The sequence below is a fragment of the Procambarus clarkii genome, chromosome 75, assembly GCF_040958095.1.
Source record: "Procambarus clarkii isolate CNS0578487 chromosome 75, FALCON_Pclarkii_2.0, whole genome shotgun sequence".
NCBI classification, from domain to species: domain Eukaryota; kingdom Metazoa; phylum Arthropoda; class Malacostraca; order Decapoda; family Cambaridae; genus Procambarus; species Procambarus clarkii.
Window position 1 is genome coordinate 16,777,616 of NC_091224.1, and position 16,957 is coordinate 16,794,572.

General features: G+C 43.9%; 2 protein-coding genes across 2 annotated transcripts in view; one reads left to right on the forward strand and one right to left on the reverse strand.

Annotated features, from left to right (window-relative positions):
• The window catches only part of LOC138357017 (RNA-binding protein 12B-like), a 32,578-nt gene extending 30,220 nt beyond the window's left edge, over positions 1–2,358 (forward strand). The window contains exon 3 of the mRNA XM_069313551.1: positions 1,983–2,358. Within this exon, the coding sequence (XP_069169652.1) occupies positions 1,983–2,358 (376 nt within the window). The remainder of the gene's footprint in view (positions 1–1,982) is intronic.
• Positions 1–16,957, reverse strand: part of LOC123749468 (uncharacterized) — a gene marked incomplete in the record, with an annotated part of 443,575 nt that overhangs the window by 153,274 nt on the left and 273,344 nt on the right.

Below are 16,957 nucleotides of genomic sequence, written 5' to 3' on the forward strand. Positions count from 1 at the left end.
TGGTACAACACACTGCCAACACTGACAGTCGTGGTAGAACACACTACCAACACTGACAGTCGTGGTACAACACACCACCAACACTGACAGTCGTGGTACAACACACCACCAACACTGACAGTCGTGGTACAACACACCACCAACACTGACAGTCGTGGTACAACACACCACCAACACTGACAGTCGTGGTACAACACACCACCAACACTGACAGTCGTGGTACAACACACCACCAACACTGACAGTCGTGGTACAACACACCACCAACACTAACAATCGTGGTACAACACACCACCAACACTGACAGTCGTGGTACAACACACTACCAACACTGACAGTCGTGGTACAACACACCACCAACACTGACAGTCGTGGTACAACACACTACCAACACTGACAGTCGTGGTACAACACACTACCAACACTGACAGTCGTGGTACAACACACTACCAACACTGAGTCGTGGTACAACACACTACCAACACTGGTGGTCATGGTACAACACACTACCAACACTGGTGGTCATGGTACAACACACTACCAACACTGACAGTCGTGGTACAACACACTACCAACACTGACGGGCGTGGTACAACACACTACCAACACTGACGGGCGTGGTACAACACACTACCAACAATGACAGTCGTGGTACAACACTACCAACACTGACAGTCGTGGTACAACACTACCAACACTGACGGTCGTGGTACAACACACTACCAACACTGACGGGCGTGGTACAACACACTACCAACACTGATGGGCGTGGTACAACACACTACCAACACTGCTGGTCGTGGTACAACACACTACCAACACTGCTGGTCGTGGTACAATACTACCAACACTGCTGATCGTGGTACAACACACTACCATCACTGACGGTCGTGGTACAACACACTACCAACACTGACGGTCGTGGTACAACACTACCAACACTGACGGTCGTGGTACAACACTACCAACACTGACGGTCGTGGTACAACACTACCAACACTGACGGTCGTGGTACAACACTACCAACACTGCAGTCTGTTGTCTGATCCCAGTATGTAGATAGAGTGAGTGTTTTCAATTGTAAATTTTGGCATAAATTTCAGTTTCGAAAATGTAGTTTTTTTGGCTCTCGAATCATATTTTTTCCCCCGAGGTACACTATGGTACACTATGGTACACTATGGTACACTATGGTACACTACAGGAACATGCAGAACACATGTCCGTGGTACCGAGGTACGCTTAAAAAGGTGAAAGCCGTACTGCCAACTAAAATCAATGCCACTGCTGCCAACTTAAAGACAGATACATCCTAACTACCACAGAAGGATTTATGAGAACGTTCAATAGATCACTGGTTTTCGACAACATTCGATAGATTTTAAGTTCGTGATTAATGTCCAGTTGATAATTGAGTTATGCGAACGTGCCAATGTATATTTGGTATTATGAGAACGTCCAATAGGTAATCAGTTGATGAGAACGTCCGACAGATAATTGGGTAATGATTATTTTAAAATGTGTAACTAAGTCGAAAGAGATTAAGGTGTGAACATATATCATTTAAAGAATTTGAAGTTCTGTCGCCTTGAATATGTTGGGGGATACATTGCAGCTTCTCTGCTGTGCAGCTTCCCTTCAGGTCAGCTTCCCTTCAGTGCTCATCAGCTTCAAGCCTCAGTGAGCATATCTTGTCTCGACTGACTATCGAAGCTCGGCTTGAATTCTTGGTTTTTCCTCCCTCTGTCTCCCGAATCACAGAAGCTCATTCTCTAATAAATCCGCAGAGAGGACGGGAACCGAGGGAACCATAAGATATAACTTTGACCAAGTGGGGGAGCTTGACACGAGACACTTCACCTCAAGACGAGGACAAGATGCTGGACTCTCCTGGGGCACTCCAGGAGATGAATCGTTGGATGGAATGTAGGATGGTGGAGTCTTGTGGAGGAGAGAGCGGGTGTGAGGACTGACCACAATAGCAGCTTGAGGCCCTCGAGGAAGGAGTACCTGAGGCCCTCGAGGAAGGAGTACCTGAGGCCCTCGAGGAAGGAGTACCTGAGGCCCTCGAGGAAGGAGTACCTGAGGCCCTCGAGGAATGAGTACCTGAGGCCCTCGAGGAAGGAGTACCTGAGGCCCTCGAGGAAGGAGTACCTGAGGCCCTCGAGGAATGAGTACCTGAGGCCCTCGAGGAAGGAGTACCTGAGGCCCTCGAGGAAGGAGTACCTGAGTCCCTCGAGGAAGGAGTACCTGAGGCCCTCGAGGAAGGAGTACCTGAGTCCCTCGAGGAAGGAGTACCTGAGGCCCTCGAGGAAGGAGTACCTGAGGCCCTCGAGGAAGGAGGAGGACCTGCTCTGACCACAACAAAATAAAACTTGTAGTTGTCTAAAAAGTTACAAAAAAAAAAACACTTTTTCTTGATACATTTCTACGAATTATAAACACGGTTCTTGAGAAGGTGAATTTGTGTAAATTTGTATCAAACATTTCACAGATTTCCGATACTCGGGGGAAAGTTCAAAACAAGTTAGACTGAGGACAAGAATGTCAGAAAACTCAAGTTTGAGGCAAAGTTCTCTGTTCTCAGAGGGCGAAGACCTGGGGGGGAATTTTTTTGTACACACTGCTATTTATTTCCTTTTGGTGGTAGATAATTATCCAATTTCTTTTAAGATGTCTTTCGTCAAGACGTTTGGCAATTCAGGAAAATAAGTCTAAATGAATAAGTAGGTAGTTGGATTTTCAGACTTTCAATAAAACATTCAAAATAATGACAATGTACATAAATATATTCAGTCTGATGCATGGTTTAGATTTAAATCAGACTTAAAGCATCATTTTTAAAATCACTTTTAAAAGCATAATTTTTAAAATCATTTTTAAAAGCATAATTTTTAATCAGCTTTAAAGCCTGATTTAAAGCATTTTAAAGCATCAGATTTTAAGACACAACGGTGAGGACCTCTAACCCTTGGCATAGGGTCCTGTGGCATAGCAGTCTACGTCCTCAGCTCACAACTGAGAATCTTGGATTTGATTTCCCTGGCGGGACAGAGGCGGTAGAGCACGTTTCCTTTCACCTGATGCTTCACTTCACCTAGCCGGAAATAGGTCCCAGGGAGTTGGACAATTGTTGTGGGGGTTGCGTCTAGGGGAAGATACGATACGATACGAGTGGATACGAAGATACGAGTGGATTTTTCCGGTGTTTTCGGGTCGAAAGTCGAAATATACGTTTCGTTTAAGCCTATATAAGTTCATATATAGGCTTATAGGAACATATATACGCCAGAACAGTGGCGAATGAGGAAAAAACCAAAGTGAACAGCTCACAATTGGTGGATATCTTACACACTCTGGGGTCCCTTCTGTTGACCATTTTGTAAACTAACAGTTAACATTACGTATAATAAAGACAAAATGGTAAACTATATTGACGATCTAAGGCAACCAGGGTTCCACGAGCCTGTGACCAAGGGTTCCAGGAAAACCTAATGCAGGCGAGGAGTCACAATAACGTGGCTGAAGTATGTTGACCAGACCACACACTAGAAAGTGAAGGGACGACGACGACGTTTCGGTCCGTCCTGGACCATTCTCAAGTCGATTGTGCTCTGACCACAATCGACTTGAGAATGACCTAATGACCACAAGACCTAATATATTTGTGTGTGTGAATCAGGTATAAGAGAGTTCCCCTCAGGTTCTAAGATATTAGTCAAGATTTCCTCCAAATGAAAAGGAATTTCCTCCAAATTCCTATCTTCATAGATAGATATAGATAGATAAAATTTCTCATCCGATTCTGAAGTGTCAAATAATTGAAGTCTCTTCATTTCCCGAGTAAAATAGACGCTCGACACGTCACACTACAGGTATGGAACAGATCCTGAATCGATCCCACATCTGGAATGGAACAGATTATAAATCTACCCTTCTACCAGAGTAGAATAAATACTAATTCTACCCCCGTCACTAGTGAGGTGGAAGCGATGCTAAATCTACCCCACTGACGGAGTGTCGGACAATATGACGGATCTTTCCCACTCCCAGCTGAGGACAGTGCCAGACCTCTCCCACTCCCAGCTGAGGACAGTGCCAGACCTCTCCCACCCCCAGCTGAGGACAGTGCCAGACCTCTCCCACTCCCAGCTGAGGAAAGTGCCAGACCTCTCCCACCCCCAGCTGAGGACAGTGCCAGACCTCTCCCACTCCCAGCTGAGGACAGTGCCAGACCTCTCCCACTCCCAGCTGAGGACAGTGCCAGACCTCTCCCACTCCCAGCTGAGGACAGTGCCAGACCTCTCCCACTCCCAGCTGAGGACAGTGCCAGACCTCTCCCACTCCCAGCTGAGGACAGTGCCACATCTCTCCCACTCCCAGCTGAGGACAGTGCCAGACCTCTCCCACTCCCAGCTGAGGACAGTGCCAGACATCTCCCACTCCCAGCTGAGGACAGTGCCAGACCTCTCCCACTCAACACAGAGACAAAATACCGGGAATCAGGTTTCAATCCCTTTGTAACAATTAATTACTTGGCTTCGTGAACTTCAAAGGTGACCTCCCCTCACCTCCACTTTGGTCCCCTCAGGTGACCTCTCCTCACCTCCACTTTGGTCCCCTCAGGTGACCTCCATCACCTCCACTTTGGTCCCCTCAGGTGACCTCCCTCACCTCCACTTTGGTCCCCTCAGGTGACCTGTCCTCACCTCCACTTTGGTCCCCTCAGGTGACCTCCCTCACCTCCACTTTGGTCCCCTCAGGTGACCTCTCCTCACCTCCACTTTGGTCCCCTCAGGTGACCTCACCTCCACTTTGGTCCCCTCAGGTGACCTCTCCTCACCTCCACTTTGGTCCCCTCAGGTGACCTGTCCTCACCTCCACTTTGGTCCCCTCAGGTGACCTGTCCTCACCTCCACTTTGGTCCCCTCAGGTGACCTCTCCTCACGCCCAACTAGGGCTCACTTATCTGAAAATCTAAGCACCAACCCACATACCTGAAAATAAAGTCAGTGAGGAGCTTCCGTTGGTACCGGACCATTATAAAGTCCTGTCTCAATAACTCAGATATATGCTGATATATGCACAAGTATATCCAGGTGGTATATAGTATATCCAGGCGGTATAACGTCTTTTCGTTCGGGTGGCCCTCAGGGCACTTCTCCAAACCAATAATACATTTACAGAAGGTGAAGGGAAGACCCAATATTATATATATATATATATATATATATATATATATATATATATATATATATATATATATATATAATATATATATATATATATATATAATGCGAACAAGCCTGAATGGTCCCCAGGACTATCTGGTGTGTGAGTTTTCAGTCGCATGTAGTCCTGGGGACCATTCAGGCTTGTTCGCATTTGTGTTCCCCACGTGTGCCCCAAAGAATGAGGTGATTTGATAAAATGCTATGCCCAAGATTACCATCCGAGTGCCGGCGGGGAAGTGGTTCAAATAGCTTCGGCTATCACTTCATTTTGTCCGGTCGTGATGGTCAAGCGGATTAAGGCGTCCTGTACATACCAGATGCGTTCTCTTGGGAGTATGGGTTCGAGTCACTGCTGGGGTGTGAGTTTTCAGTCATATATATATAATGTGTGTGTGTGTGTAAGTATATTAAAAACCAACTTTTCGGATATAACCTACATTCTTTCTCAAGGTGATATATATAACGTTCTGCTTTCAATGTTCACTGTAGCAGAACAGTGGATAAATTGTAGTAAAGTTCCCTAATATATAGATGGTTATAAGACAATGCTAAGGACATGCAATGTGATCGAACCAGCGAACTTGTTGTTGCTAGAATGATCAAAGATAAATTTTGAAATGTACATGAATGAATTTAGATGAATATAAATAGGAGCTGCCTCGTATGTGCCAATAGGAGCTGCCGTGTATGGACCAATAGGAGCTGCCGTGTATGGACCAATAGGAGCTGCCGTGTATGGACCAATAGGAGCTGCCTCGTATGTGCCAATAGGAGCTGCCTCGTATGGACCAATAGGAGCTGCCTCGTATGGACCAATAGGAGCTGCCTCGTATGTGCCAATAGGAGCTGCCTCGTATGGACCAATAGGAGCTGCCTCGTATGGACCAATAGGAGCTGCCTCGTATGGACCAATAGGAGCTGCCTCGTATGGACCAATAGGAGCTGCCTCGTATGGACCAATAGGAGCTGCCTCGTATGGACCAATAGGAGCTGCCTCGTATGTGCCAATAGGAGCTGCCGCGTATGGACCAATAGGAGCTGCCTCGTATGGACCAATAGGAGCTGCCTCGTATGGACCAATAGGAGCTGCCTCGTATGGACCAATAGGAGCTGCCTCGTATGTGCCAATAGGAGCTGCCGCGTATGGACCAATAGGAGCTGCCTCGTATGGACCAATAGGAGCTGCCTCGTATGGACCAATAGGAGCTGCCTCGTATGGACCAATAGGAGCTGCCTCGTATGAACCAATAGGAGCTGCTTCGTATGGGCCAATAGGAGCTGCCTCGTATGGACCAATAGAAGCTGCCTCGTATGGACCAATACGAGCTGCCTCGTATGGACCAATAGGAGCTGCCTCGTATGGACCAATAGGAGCTGCCGTGTATGGACCAATAGGAGCTGCCTCGTATGGACCAATAGAAGCTGCCTCGTATGGACCAATAGGAGCTGCCTCGTATGGACCAATAGGAGCGTCCTCGTATGGACCAATAGGAGCGTCCTCGTATGGACCAATAGGAGCTGCCGTGTTTGGACCAATAGGAGCTGCCTCGTATGGACCAATAGAAGCTGCCTCGTATGGACCAATAGGAGCTGCCTCGTATGGGCCAATAGGAGCTGCCTCGTATGGACCAATAGGAGCTGCCTCGTATGGACCAATAGGAGCTGCCTCGTATGGACCAATAGGAGCTGCCTCGTATGGACCAATAGGAGCTGCCTCGTATGTGCCAATAGGAGCTGCCGCGTATGGACCAATAGGAGCTGCCTCGTATGGACCAATAGGAGCTGCCTCGTATGGACCAATAGGAGCTGCCTCGTATGGACCAATAGGAGCTGCCTCGTATGTGCCAATAGGAGCTGCCGCGTATGGACCAATAGGAGCTGCCTCGTATGGACCAATAGGAGCTGCCTCGTATGGACCAATAGGAGCTGCCTCGTATGGACCAATAGGAGCTGCCTCGTATGAACCATAAGAACATAAGAACATAAGAACAAAGGTAACTGCAGAAGGCCTATTGGCCCATACGAGGCAGCTCCTATTCTATAACCACCCAATCCCACTCATATACTTGTCCAACCCGTGCTTGAAACAATCGAGGGACCCCACCTCCACAATGTTACGCGGCAATTGGTTCCACAAATCAACAACCCTGTTACTGAACCAGTATTTACCCAAGTCTTTCCTAAATCTAAACTTATTCAATTTATACCCATTGTTTCGTGTTCTGTCTTGTGTTGATACTTTTAATACCCTATTAATATCCCCTTTGTTATGTCCATTCACCCACTTGTAAACCTCTATCATGTCACCCCTAACTCTTCGCCTTTCCAGTGAATGCAACTTAAGCTTTGTTAATCTTTCTTCATATGAAAGATTTCTAATTTGGGGAATTAACTTAGTCATCCTACGCTGGACACGTTCAAGTGAATTTATATCCATTCTATAATATGGCGACCAAAACTGAACTGCATAATCTAAATGGGGCCTAACTAGAGCAAGATATAGCTTGAGAACCACACCAGGTGTCTTGTTACTAACGCTGCGATTAATAAATCCAAGTGTCCGATTTGCCTTATTACGAACATTTATGCATTGATCCTTTTGTTTTAAATTCTTACTAATCATAACTCCCAGATCCCTTTCGCAATCCGACTTCGCAATCACAACACCATCTAGCTCGTATCTTGTAACTCTATCATCATTACCTAACCTCAGAACTTTACATTTATCAGCATTAAACTGCATCTGCCAATCCTTTGACCATTTCAAAACCCTATCTAGATCAACTTGAAGTGATAGTGATTCCTCCTCCGAATTAATTTCCCTACCGATTTTCGTATCATCGGCAAATTTGCAAATGTTGCTACTCAAACCTGAATCTAAATCATTTATATATATTATAAACAACAGAGGTCCCAGGACAGAGCCTTGAGGCACTCCACTTACAACATTTTCCCACTCTGACTTGATTCCATTTATACTAACTCTCTGTTTCCTTTGGTATAGCCATGCCCTAATCCAGCTTAATATAGCACCCCCAATACCATGAGACTCTATTTTTTTAATCAGTCTTTCATGTGGCACTGTATCAAAAGCTTTGCTAAAGTCAAGGTATACAACATCGCAATCCTTACCACTATCAACTGCCTCAACAATGCTAGAATAAAAAGATAACAAATTTGTTAAACATGAACGGCCATTTATAAAACCATGTTGCGACTCAATTATTAATTTATGTTTTTCAAGATGAAGACGAATTTTATTTGCTATTATAGATTCGAGTAACTTTCCCACAATAGACGTTAGGCTAATTGGTCGATAGTTAGACGCAAGTGATCTATCTCCTTTCTTAAAAACTGGTATCACATTAGCAACTTTCCAAAACTCTGGCACTCTGCCTGACTCTATTGATTTATTAAATATGGTTGACAGTGGGTCACAAAGCTCCTCTTTGCATTCTTTAAGCACCCTAGCAAACACTTCATCCGGCCCTGGGGATTTGTTTGGTTTGAGTTTTACTATTTGTTTAAGAACATCCTCCCTGGTAACTGCTAAACTCGTCAACCTGTCCTCGTCCCCACCCACATAGACTTGTTCGGCTGAAGGCATATTGTTAAGTTCCTCTTTAGTAAATACAGATACAAAATATTTATTAAAAATACTACTCATCTCTTCATCACTATCTGTTATTTGACCTGTCTCAGTTTTTAATGGACCTATCCTTTCCCTAGTCTTAGTACGATATAACTGAAAAAACCCTTTAGGATTTGTCTTTGCTTGCCCTGCTATGCGAACTTCATAGTTTCTTTTTGCTTTCCTTATCTCTTTTTTAACATATCTAACCAGTTGTACGAATTCCTGTTCTAAAGTGACCTCCCCATTTTTAATCCTTTTGTACCAAGCTCTCTTTTTACCTATAAGGTTCTTCAAATTCTTTGTTATCCACTTTGGGTCATTAGTATACGATCTATTCAATTTGTATGGTATACTACGTTCCTGTGCTTTGTTTAGAATATTCTTAAATAAGTTATATATTGAATCCACATCGAAATCCCCATTTAAGTCACCTATCGCTGGGTTCATGTCTCGCTCCAAGACCGGCCCACACCCCATACCCAAGCCTTTCCAATCAATTTGACCCAAAAAATTTCTTAGGCTATTAAAATCAGCTTTTCGAAAATCTGGCACTTTAACAGAATTTTCTCCTACTGGTCTATTCCATTCTATGCTAAATCTGATTTCTTTGTGATCACTGCTCCCTAGCTCACTCCCTATTTCGATGTCATTAATTTGCGTTTCCCTGTTAGTTAACACTAAATCTAAAATATTATTTTCCCGTGTTGGTTCCTTAATGTGTTGCGTAAGAAAGCAATCGTCAATTAATTCTAGAAAATCTTCTGCTTCACTATTCCCTGTTTTGTTCAACCAGTTTATTCCGCTAAAATTAAAGTCACCCATGACATAAATACTGTTAGATCTAGATGCTCTAGATATTTCATCCCATAGATGCTTTGCTTCCATTCTGTCTAAATTTGGTGGCCTATATATTACTCCTATTATAATATTATTAGCTTTTTCGTTTAATTCAATCCAAATAGTTTCTGTGTGTGGCTCTGTTTTGATTCCCTCTTTGAGACTACATTTCAAATTGTCCCTAACATATATGGCTACTCCACCTCCTCGTCTAATATATCTATCTGTGTGAAATAGTTTAAATCCATATATTTGATATTCAGCTAATAGTTCTCTATTTTCTACATTCATCCACGTTTCGGTAAGTGCAATAATATCTATTTTTTCTGTGCAGACAAGAGCATTTAATTCGTTAATTTTATTTTTTACGAGGAGCTGCTTCGTATGGGCCAATAGGAGCTGCCTCGTATGGACCAATAGAAGCTGCCTCGTATGGACCAATACGAGCTGCCTCGTATGGACCAATAGGAGCTGCCTCGTATGGACCAATAGGAGCTGCCGTGTATGGACCAATAGGAGCTGCCTCGTATGGACCAATAGAAGCTGCCTCGTATGGACCAATAGGAGCTGCCTCGTATGGACCAATAGGAGCGTCCTCGTATGGACCAATAGGAGCGTCCTCGTATGGACCAATAGGAGCTGCCGTGTTTGGACCAATAGGAGCTGCCTCGTATGGACCAATAGAAGCTGCCTCGTATGGACCAATAGGAGCTGCCTCGTATGGGCCAATAGGAGCTGCCTCGTATGGACCAATAGGAGCTGCCTCGTATGGACCAATAGGAGCTGCCTCGTATGGACCAATAGGAGCTGCCTCGTATGGACCAATAGGAGCTGCCTCGTATGGACCAATAGAAGCTGCCTCGTATGGACCAATAGGAGCTGCCTCGTATGGACCAATAGAAGCTGCCTCGTATGGACCAATAGGAGCTGCCTCGTATGGGCCAATAGGAGCTGCCTCGTATGGACCAATAGAAGCTGCCTCGTATGGACCAATAGGAGCTGCCTCGTATGGACCAATAGAAGCTGCCTCGTATGGACCAATAGGAGCTGCCTCGTATGGGCCAATAGGAGCTGCCTCGTATGGACCAATAGGAGCTGCCTCGTATGGACCAATAGAAGCTGCCTCGTATGGACCAATAGGAGCTGCCTCGTATGGGCCAATAGGAGCTGCCTCGTATGGACCAATAGAAGCTGCCTCGTATGGACCAATAGAAGCTGCCTCGTATGGACCAATAGGAGCTGCCTCGTATGGGCCAATAGGCCTCCTGCACTTTCACATATTATTATGTACTCACCTAGTTGTGTTTGCGGGGGTTGAGCTTTGGCTCTTTGGTCCCGAAATATATATTTATGCTGCGTTGATGCACGACCCCCACACGAATGTATACATAAGTCATTGTCATGGTTGCAATTCAATTCGTGACTTGGGGAAATTAAGTGGCACCCAGATGTCTTAAGTAGGCTCTTAACAACCCCTCCCCCTTAAAATGCTCTTGTCTGCACAGAAAAAATAGATATTATTGCACTTACCGAAACGTGGATGAATGTAGAAAATAGAGAACTATTAGCTGAATATCAAATATATGGATTTAAACTATTTCACACAGATAGATATATTAGACGAGGAGGTGGAGTAGCCATATATGTTAGGGACAATTTGAAATGTAGTCTCAAAGAGGGAATCAAAACAGAGCCACACACAGAAACTATTTGGATTGAATTAAACGAAAAAGCTAATAATATTATAATAGGAGTAATATATAGGCCACCAAATTTAGACAGAATGGAAGCAAAGCATCTATGGGATGAAATATCTAGAGCATCTAGATCTAACAGTATTTATGTCATGGGTGACTTTAATTTTAGCGGAATAAACTGGTTGAACAAAACAGGGAATAGTGAAGCAGAAGATTTTCTAGAATTAATTGACGATTGCTTTCTTACGCAACACATTAAGGAACCAACACGGGAAAATAATATTTTAGATTTAGTGTTAACTAACAGGGAAACGCAAATTAATGACATCGAAATAGGGAGTGAGCTAGGGAGCAGTGATCACAAAGAAATCAGATTTAGCATAGAATGGAATAGACCAGTAGGAGAAAATTCTGTTAAAGTGCCAGATTTTCGAAAAGCTGATTTTAATAGCCTAAGAAATTTTTTGGGTCAAATTGATTGGAAAGCCTTGGGTATGGGGTGTGGGCCGGTCTTGGAGCGAGACATGAACCCAGCGATAGGTGACTTAAATGGGGATTTCGATGTGGATTCAATATATAACTTATTTAAGAATATTCTAAACAAAGCACAGGAACGTAGTATACCATACAAATTGAATAGATCGTATACTAATGACCCAAAGTGGATAACAAAGAATTTGAAGAACCTTATAGGTAAAAAGAGAGCTTGGTACAAAAGGATTAAAAATGGGGAGGTCACTTTAGAACAGGAATTCGTACAACTGGTTAGAAATGTTAAAAAAGAGATAAGGAAAGCAAAAAGAAACTATGAAGTTCGCATAGCAGGGCAAGCAAAGACAAATCCTAAAGGGTTTTTTCAGTTATATCGTACTAAGACTAGGGAAAGGATAGGTCCATTAAAAACTGAGACAGGTCAAATAACAGATAGTGATGAAGAGATGAGTAGTATTTTTAATAAATATTTTGTATCTGTATTTACTAAAGAGGAACTTAACAATATGCCTTCAGCCGAACAAGTCTATGTGGGTGGGGACGAGGACAGGTTGACGAGTTTAGCAGTTACCAGGGAGGATGTTCTTAAACAAATAGTAAAACTCAAACCAAACAAATCCCCAGGGCCGGATGAAGTGTTTGCTAGGGTGCTTAAAGAATGCAAAGAGGAGCTTTGTGACCCACTGTCAACCATATTTAATAAATCAATAGAGTCAGGCAGAGTGCCAGAGTTTTGGAAAGTTGCTAATGTGATACCAGTTTTTAAGAAAGGAGATAGATCACTTGCGTCTAACTATCGACCAATTAGCCTAACGTCTATTGTGGGAAAGTTACTCGAATCTATAATAGCAAATAAAATTCGTCTTCATCTTGAAAAACATAAATTAATAATTGAGTCGCAACATGGTTTTATAAATGGCCGTTCATGTTTAACAAATTTGTTATCTTTTTATTCTAGCATTGTTGAGGCAGTTGATAGTGGTAAGGATTGCGATGTTGTATACCTTGACTTTAGCAAAGCTTTTGATACAGTGCCACATGAAAGACTGATTAAAAAAATAGAGTCTCATGGTATTGGGGGTGCTATATTAAGCTGGATTAGGGCATGGCTATACCAAAGGAAACAGAGAGTTAGTATAAATGGAATCAAGTCAGAGTGGGAAAATGTTGTAAGTGGAGTGCCTCAAGGCTCTGTCCTGGGACCTCTGTTGTTTATAATATATATAAATGATTTAGATTCAGGTTTGAGTAGCAACATTTGCAAATTTGCCGATGATACGAAAATCGGTAGGGAAATTAATTCGGAGGAGGACTCACTATCACTTCAAGTTGATCTAGATAGGGTTTTGAAATGGTCAAAGGATTGGCAGATGCAGTTTAATGCTGATAAATGTAAAGTTCTGAGGTTAGGTAATGATGATAGAGTTACAAGATACGAGCTAGATGGTGTTGTGATTGCGAAGTCGGATTGCGAAAGGGATTTGGGAGTTATGATTAGTAAGAATTTAAAACAAAAGGATCAATGCATAAATGTTCGTAATAAGGCAAATCGGACACTTGGATTTATTAATCGCAGCGTTAGTAACAAGACACCTGGTGTGGTTCTCAAGCTATATCTTGCTCTAGTTAGGCCCCATTTAGATTATGCAGTTCAGTTTTGGTCGCCATATTATAGAATGGATATAAATTCACTTGAACGTGTCCAGCGTAGGATGACTAAGTTAATTCCCCAAATTAGAAATCTTTCATATGAAGAAAGATTAACAAAGCTTAAGTTGCATTCACTGGAAAGGCGAAGAGTTAGGGGTGACATGATAGAGGTTTACAAGTGGATGAATGGACATAACCGGGGGGATATTAATAGGGTATTAAAAGTATCAACACAGGACAGAACACGAAACAATGGATATAAATTGGATAAGTTTAGATTTAGGAAAGACTTGGGTAAATACTGGTTCAGTAACAGGGTTGTTGATTTGTGGAACCAATTGCCGCGTAACATTGTGGAGGTGGGGTCCCTCGATTGTTTCAAGCACGGGTTGGACAAGTATATGAGTGGGATTGGGTGGTTATAGAATAGGAGCTGCCTCGTATGGGCCAATAGGCCTTCTGCAGTTACCTTTGTTCTTATGTTCTTATGTTCTTATGTTCTTAAAGAGCAGAAGTAACATCCCATTTGACTGATGTTTTCCCATTAGACTAGTAGGCCTCCTGTAGTCTTAGGAGAGTATGGAGACATTCAGTGCCTACGACAGTCAGTATCTACGATATTCAGTGCCTACAACATTCAGTGCCTACAACATTCAGTGTCTACAACATTCCATCAGAATAATGTGATATTATTCTGAGTAATGTTATTAATTCCTTTATTCCATAACGCGAAGTGTTGAGTGGCTGTCCAGTTAAATAAACCTAGGCCTTAATATGAAAGCCTTGCTGCAGGTCGGTGTTCAATCCCTAATGGTCGAAACGGTTGTGCACAGTTTCTTTGCTCTATCCTCGTATCCCACCTCTTAACCTATCCTCATATCCCTTCCAGGTGCTATTTAATCACATGATACCCACGAAAAGCTGATATTAAAAAAAGAAGCCATTAGTAATAGATGCAAATCTATTATCAATGGTTTCTTTGCTGGGTGAAAAAGGACTCAGAAACGCCTATGGCCAAGAATCCTCTCCATTATAAATGGGGTTCTAACCCTTAATCTGCTCCAAACGTCTATACGCGTTTTCTTCCTGTGTTCAAGTCGCCGCCAGATGTGATGGCTCATAATGGCTTTTCAATATATTTTTTTTTTTATCTATGTGCTCCCCTGGTTCTGGGACTTTTAATTATATACTTTAGCTGTTTATTAAAGGGTTCAATACAAGAATGTTGAACACAGTTAACCAAGTGTTTTCGTGAGTCAAAACTGAGTGTGTACCACTTTGGGTAATTAGTCGTTAGTATATAATGAACGCAGACACTTACAACAACAACAACAACAACATCAACAACAACAAGCAACAACCACATCCAACAATTCCAATGAACAATAACATGATGAGTCACAAAGTTATCACAACTATGCGATCACACAGTTATCTTAGCCAAGAAGTAGTCGTAGAGCAGTAGTTAGCGTATTCGATTCGCAACTGACTGGTCCCAGGTTCGATTCCCGGGCAGGGCGAGACATTTACACATTTCCTTACACCTGATGCACCTATTCGCCTGGCAGTAAAGATGCCTTTATGAGTTAGTCAGCTGTTGTGGCTAGCGTCCTGGTGAAGGCCACTCGTCGACTAAGGGGGGAAAGAGAGAGGGGGTGGGGAAGAAGGAGGAGGGGGGGGAGAAGGAGGGAAGGGGGAGGGATAGTGATAAGCCTAACGATCTCATTGCATTTTCACTTTAATGACGCAAAAATCACATGATATTCCTGAGAACAGTGGGGAAGGTCGCTCGCTGGATTGTTTCAAGCGCAGGTTAGACACTACATATGAATGTGGAAGGGGGGGGGGGCGGTTAACATACACTTTAAAACTCGTAAGAGCCAAATAGACCTTGCGCAGTGGTCTATTTGTTATTGCGTCAGTATTTTTTTCCAGAATCCCATTGGGTGTGGGAGAACAGGGGGGGGGGGGGGAGGGGGTATCTGGCGTGCTCATAAGGGGTCCTGATGGTTCTAAGGTCAAGCCCAAAAATCCCCCTTCCCCCCCCCCCCCCCCACCCAAAACCCGAAAAAGGGGCCCCATGACTCAAAATTAAAACCTGTAGAACTGATCACCCGACGAAATTTCCCTGAGATCAATACTCCAGACAAGGGGCGAATAGGACATTTAGGCCTTATAAACTCCCTAGGGCTCCCCTATTCTCCCTATATTTACCCCGGGACCCACTACTCCAGGGGCGCGGGGCCGTAGCCCCCGTGGTCTGCGATGGGAAATGGGTAACGGGCTCCTCTTGAAGCTCTACGAAGTCAGCGACCTGATCTTCGAACTAAGAGATCTGCTCTTGGAACTGAGAGGCCTGCTCTTGGAACTGAGAGATCTGCTCTTGGAACTGAGAGGCCTGCTCTTGGAACTGAGAGATCTGCTCTTGGAACTGAGAGATCTGCTCTTGGAACTGAGAGGCCTGCTCTTGGAACTGAGAGATCTGCTCTTGGAACTGAGAGATCTGCTCTTGGAACTGAGAGATCTGCTCTTGGAACTGAGAGATCTGCTCTTGGAACTGAGAGATCTGCTCTTGGAACTGAGAGGCCTGCTCTTGGAACTGAGAGATCTGCTCTTGGAACTGAGAGATCTGCTCTTGGAACTGAGAGATCTGCTCTTGTAACTGAGAGATGTGCTCTTGGAACTGAGAGATCTGCTCTTGGAACTGAGAGATGTGCTCTTGGAACTGAGAGATGTGCTCTTGGAACTGAGAGATGTGCTCTTGGAACTGAGAGATGTGCTCTTGGAACTGAGAGATGTGCTCTTGGAACTGAGAGATGTGCTCTTGGAACTGAGAGATGTGCTCTTGGAACTGAGAGATGTGCTCTTGGAACTGAGAGATGTGCTCTTGGAACTGAGAGATGTGCTCTTGGAACTGAGAGATGTGCTCTTGGAACTGAGAGATGTGCTCTTGGAACTGAGAGATGTGCTCTTGGAACTGAGAGATGTGCTCTTGGAACTGAGAGATGTGCTCTTGGAACTGAGAGATGTGCTCTTGGAACTGAGAGATGTGCTCTTGGAACTGAGAGATGTGCTCTTGGAACTGAGAGATGTGCTCTTGGAACTGAGAGATGTGCTCTTGGAACTGAGAGATGTGCTCTTGGAACTGAGAGATGTGCTCTTGGAACTGAGAGATGTGCTCTTGGAACTGAGAGATGTGCTCTTGGAACTGAGAGATGTGCTCTTGGAACTGAGAGATGTGCTCTTGGAACTGAGAGATGTGCTCTTGGAACTGAGAGATGTGCTCTTGGAACTGAGAGATGTGCTCTTGGAACTGAGAGATGTGCTCTTGGAACTGAGAGATGTGCTCTTGGAACTGAGAGATGTGCTCTTGGAACTGAGAGATGTGCTCTTGGAACTGAGAGATGTGCTCT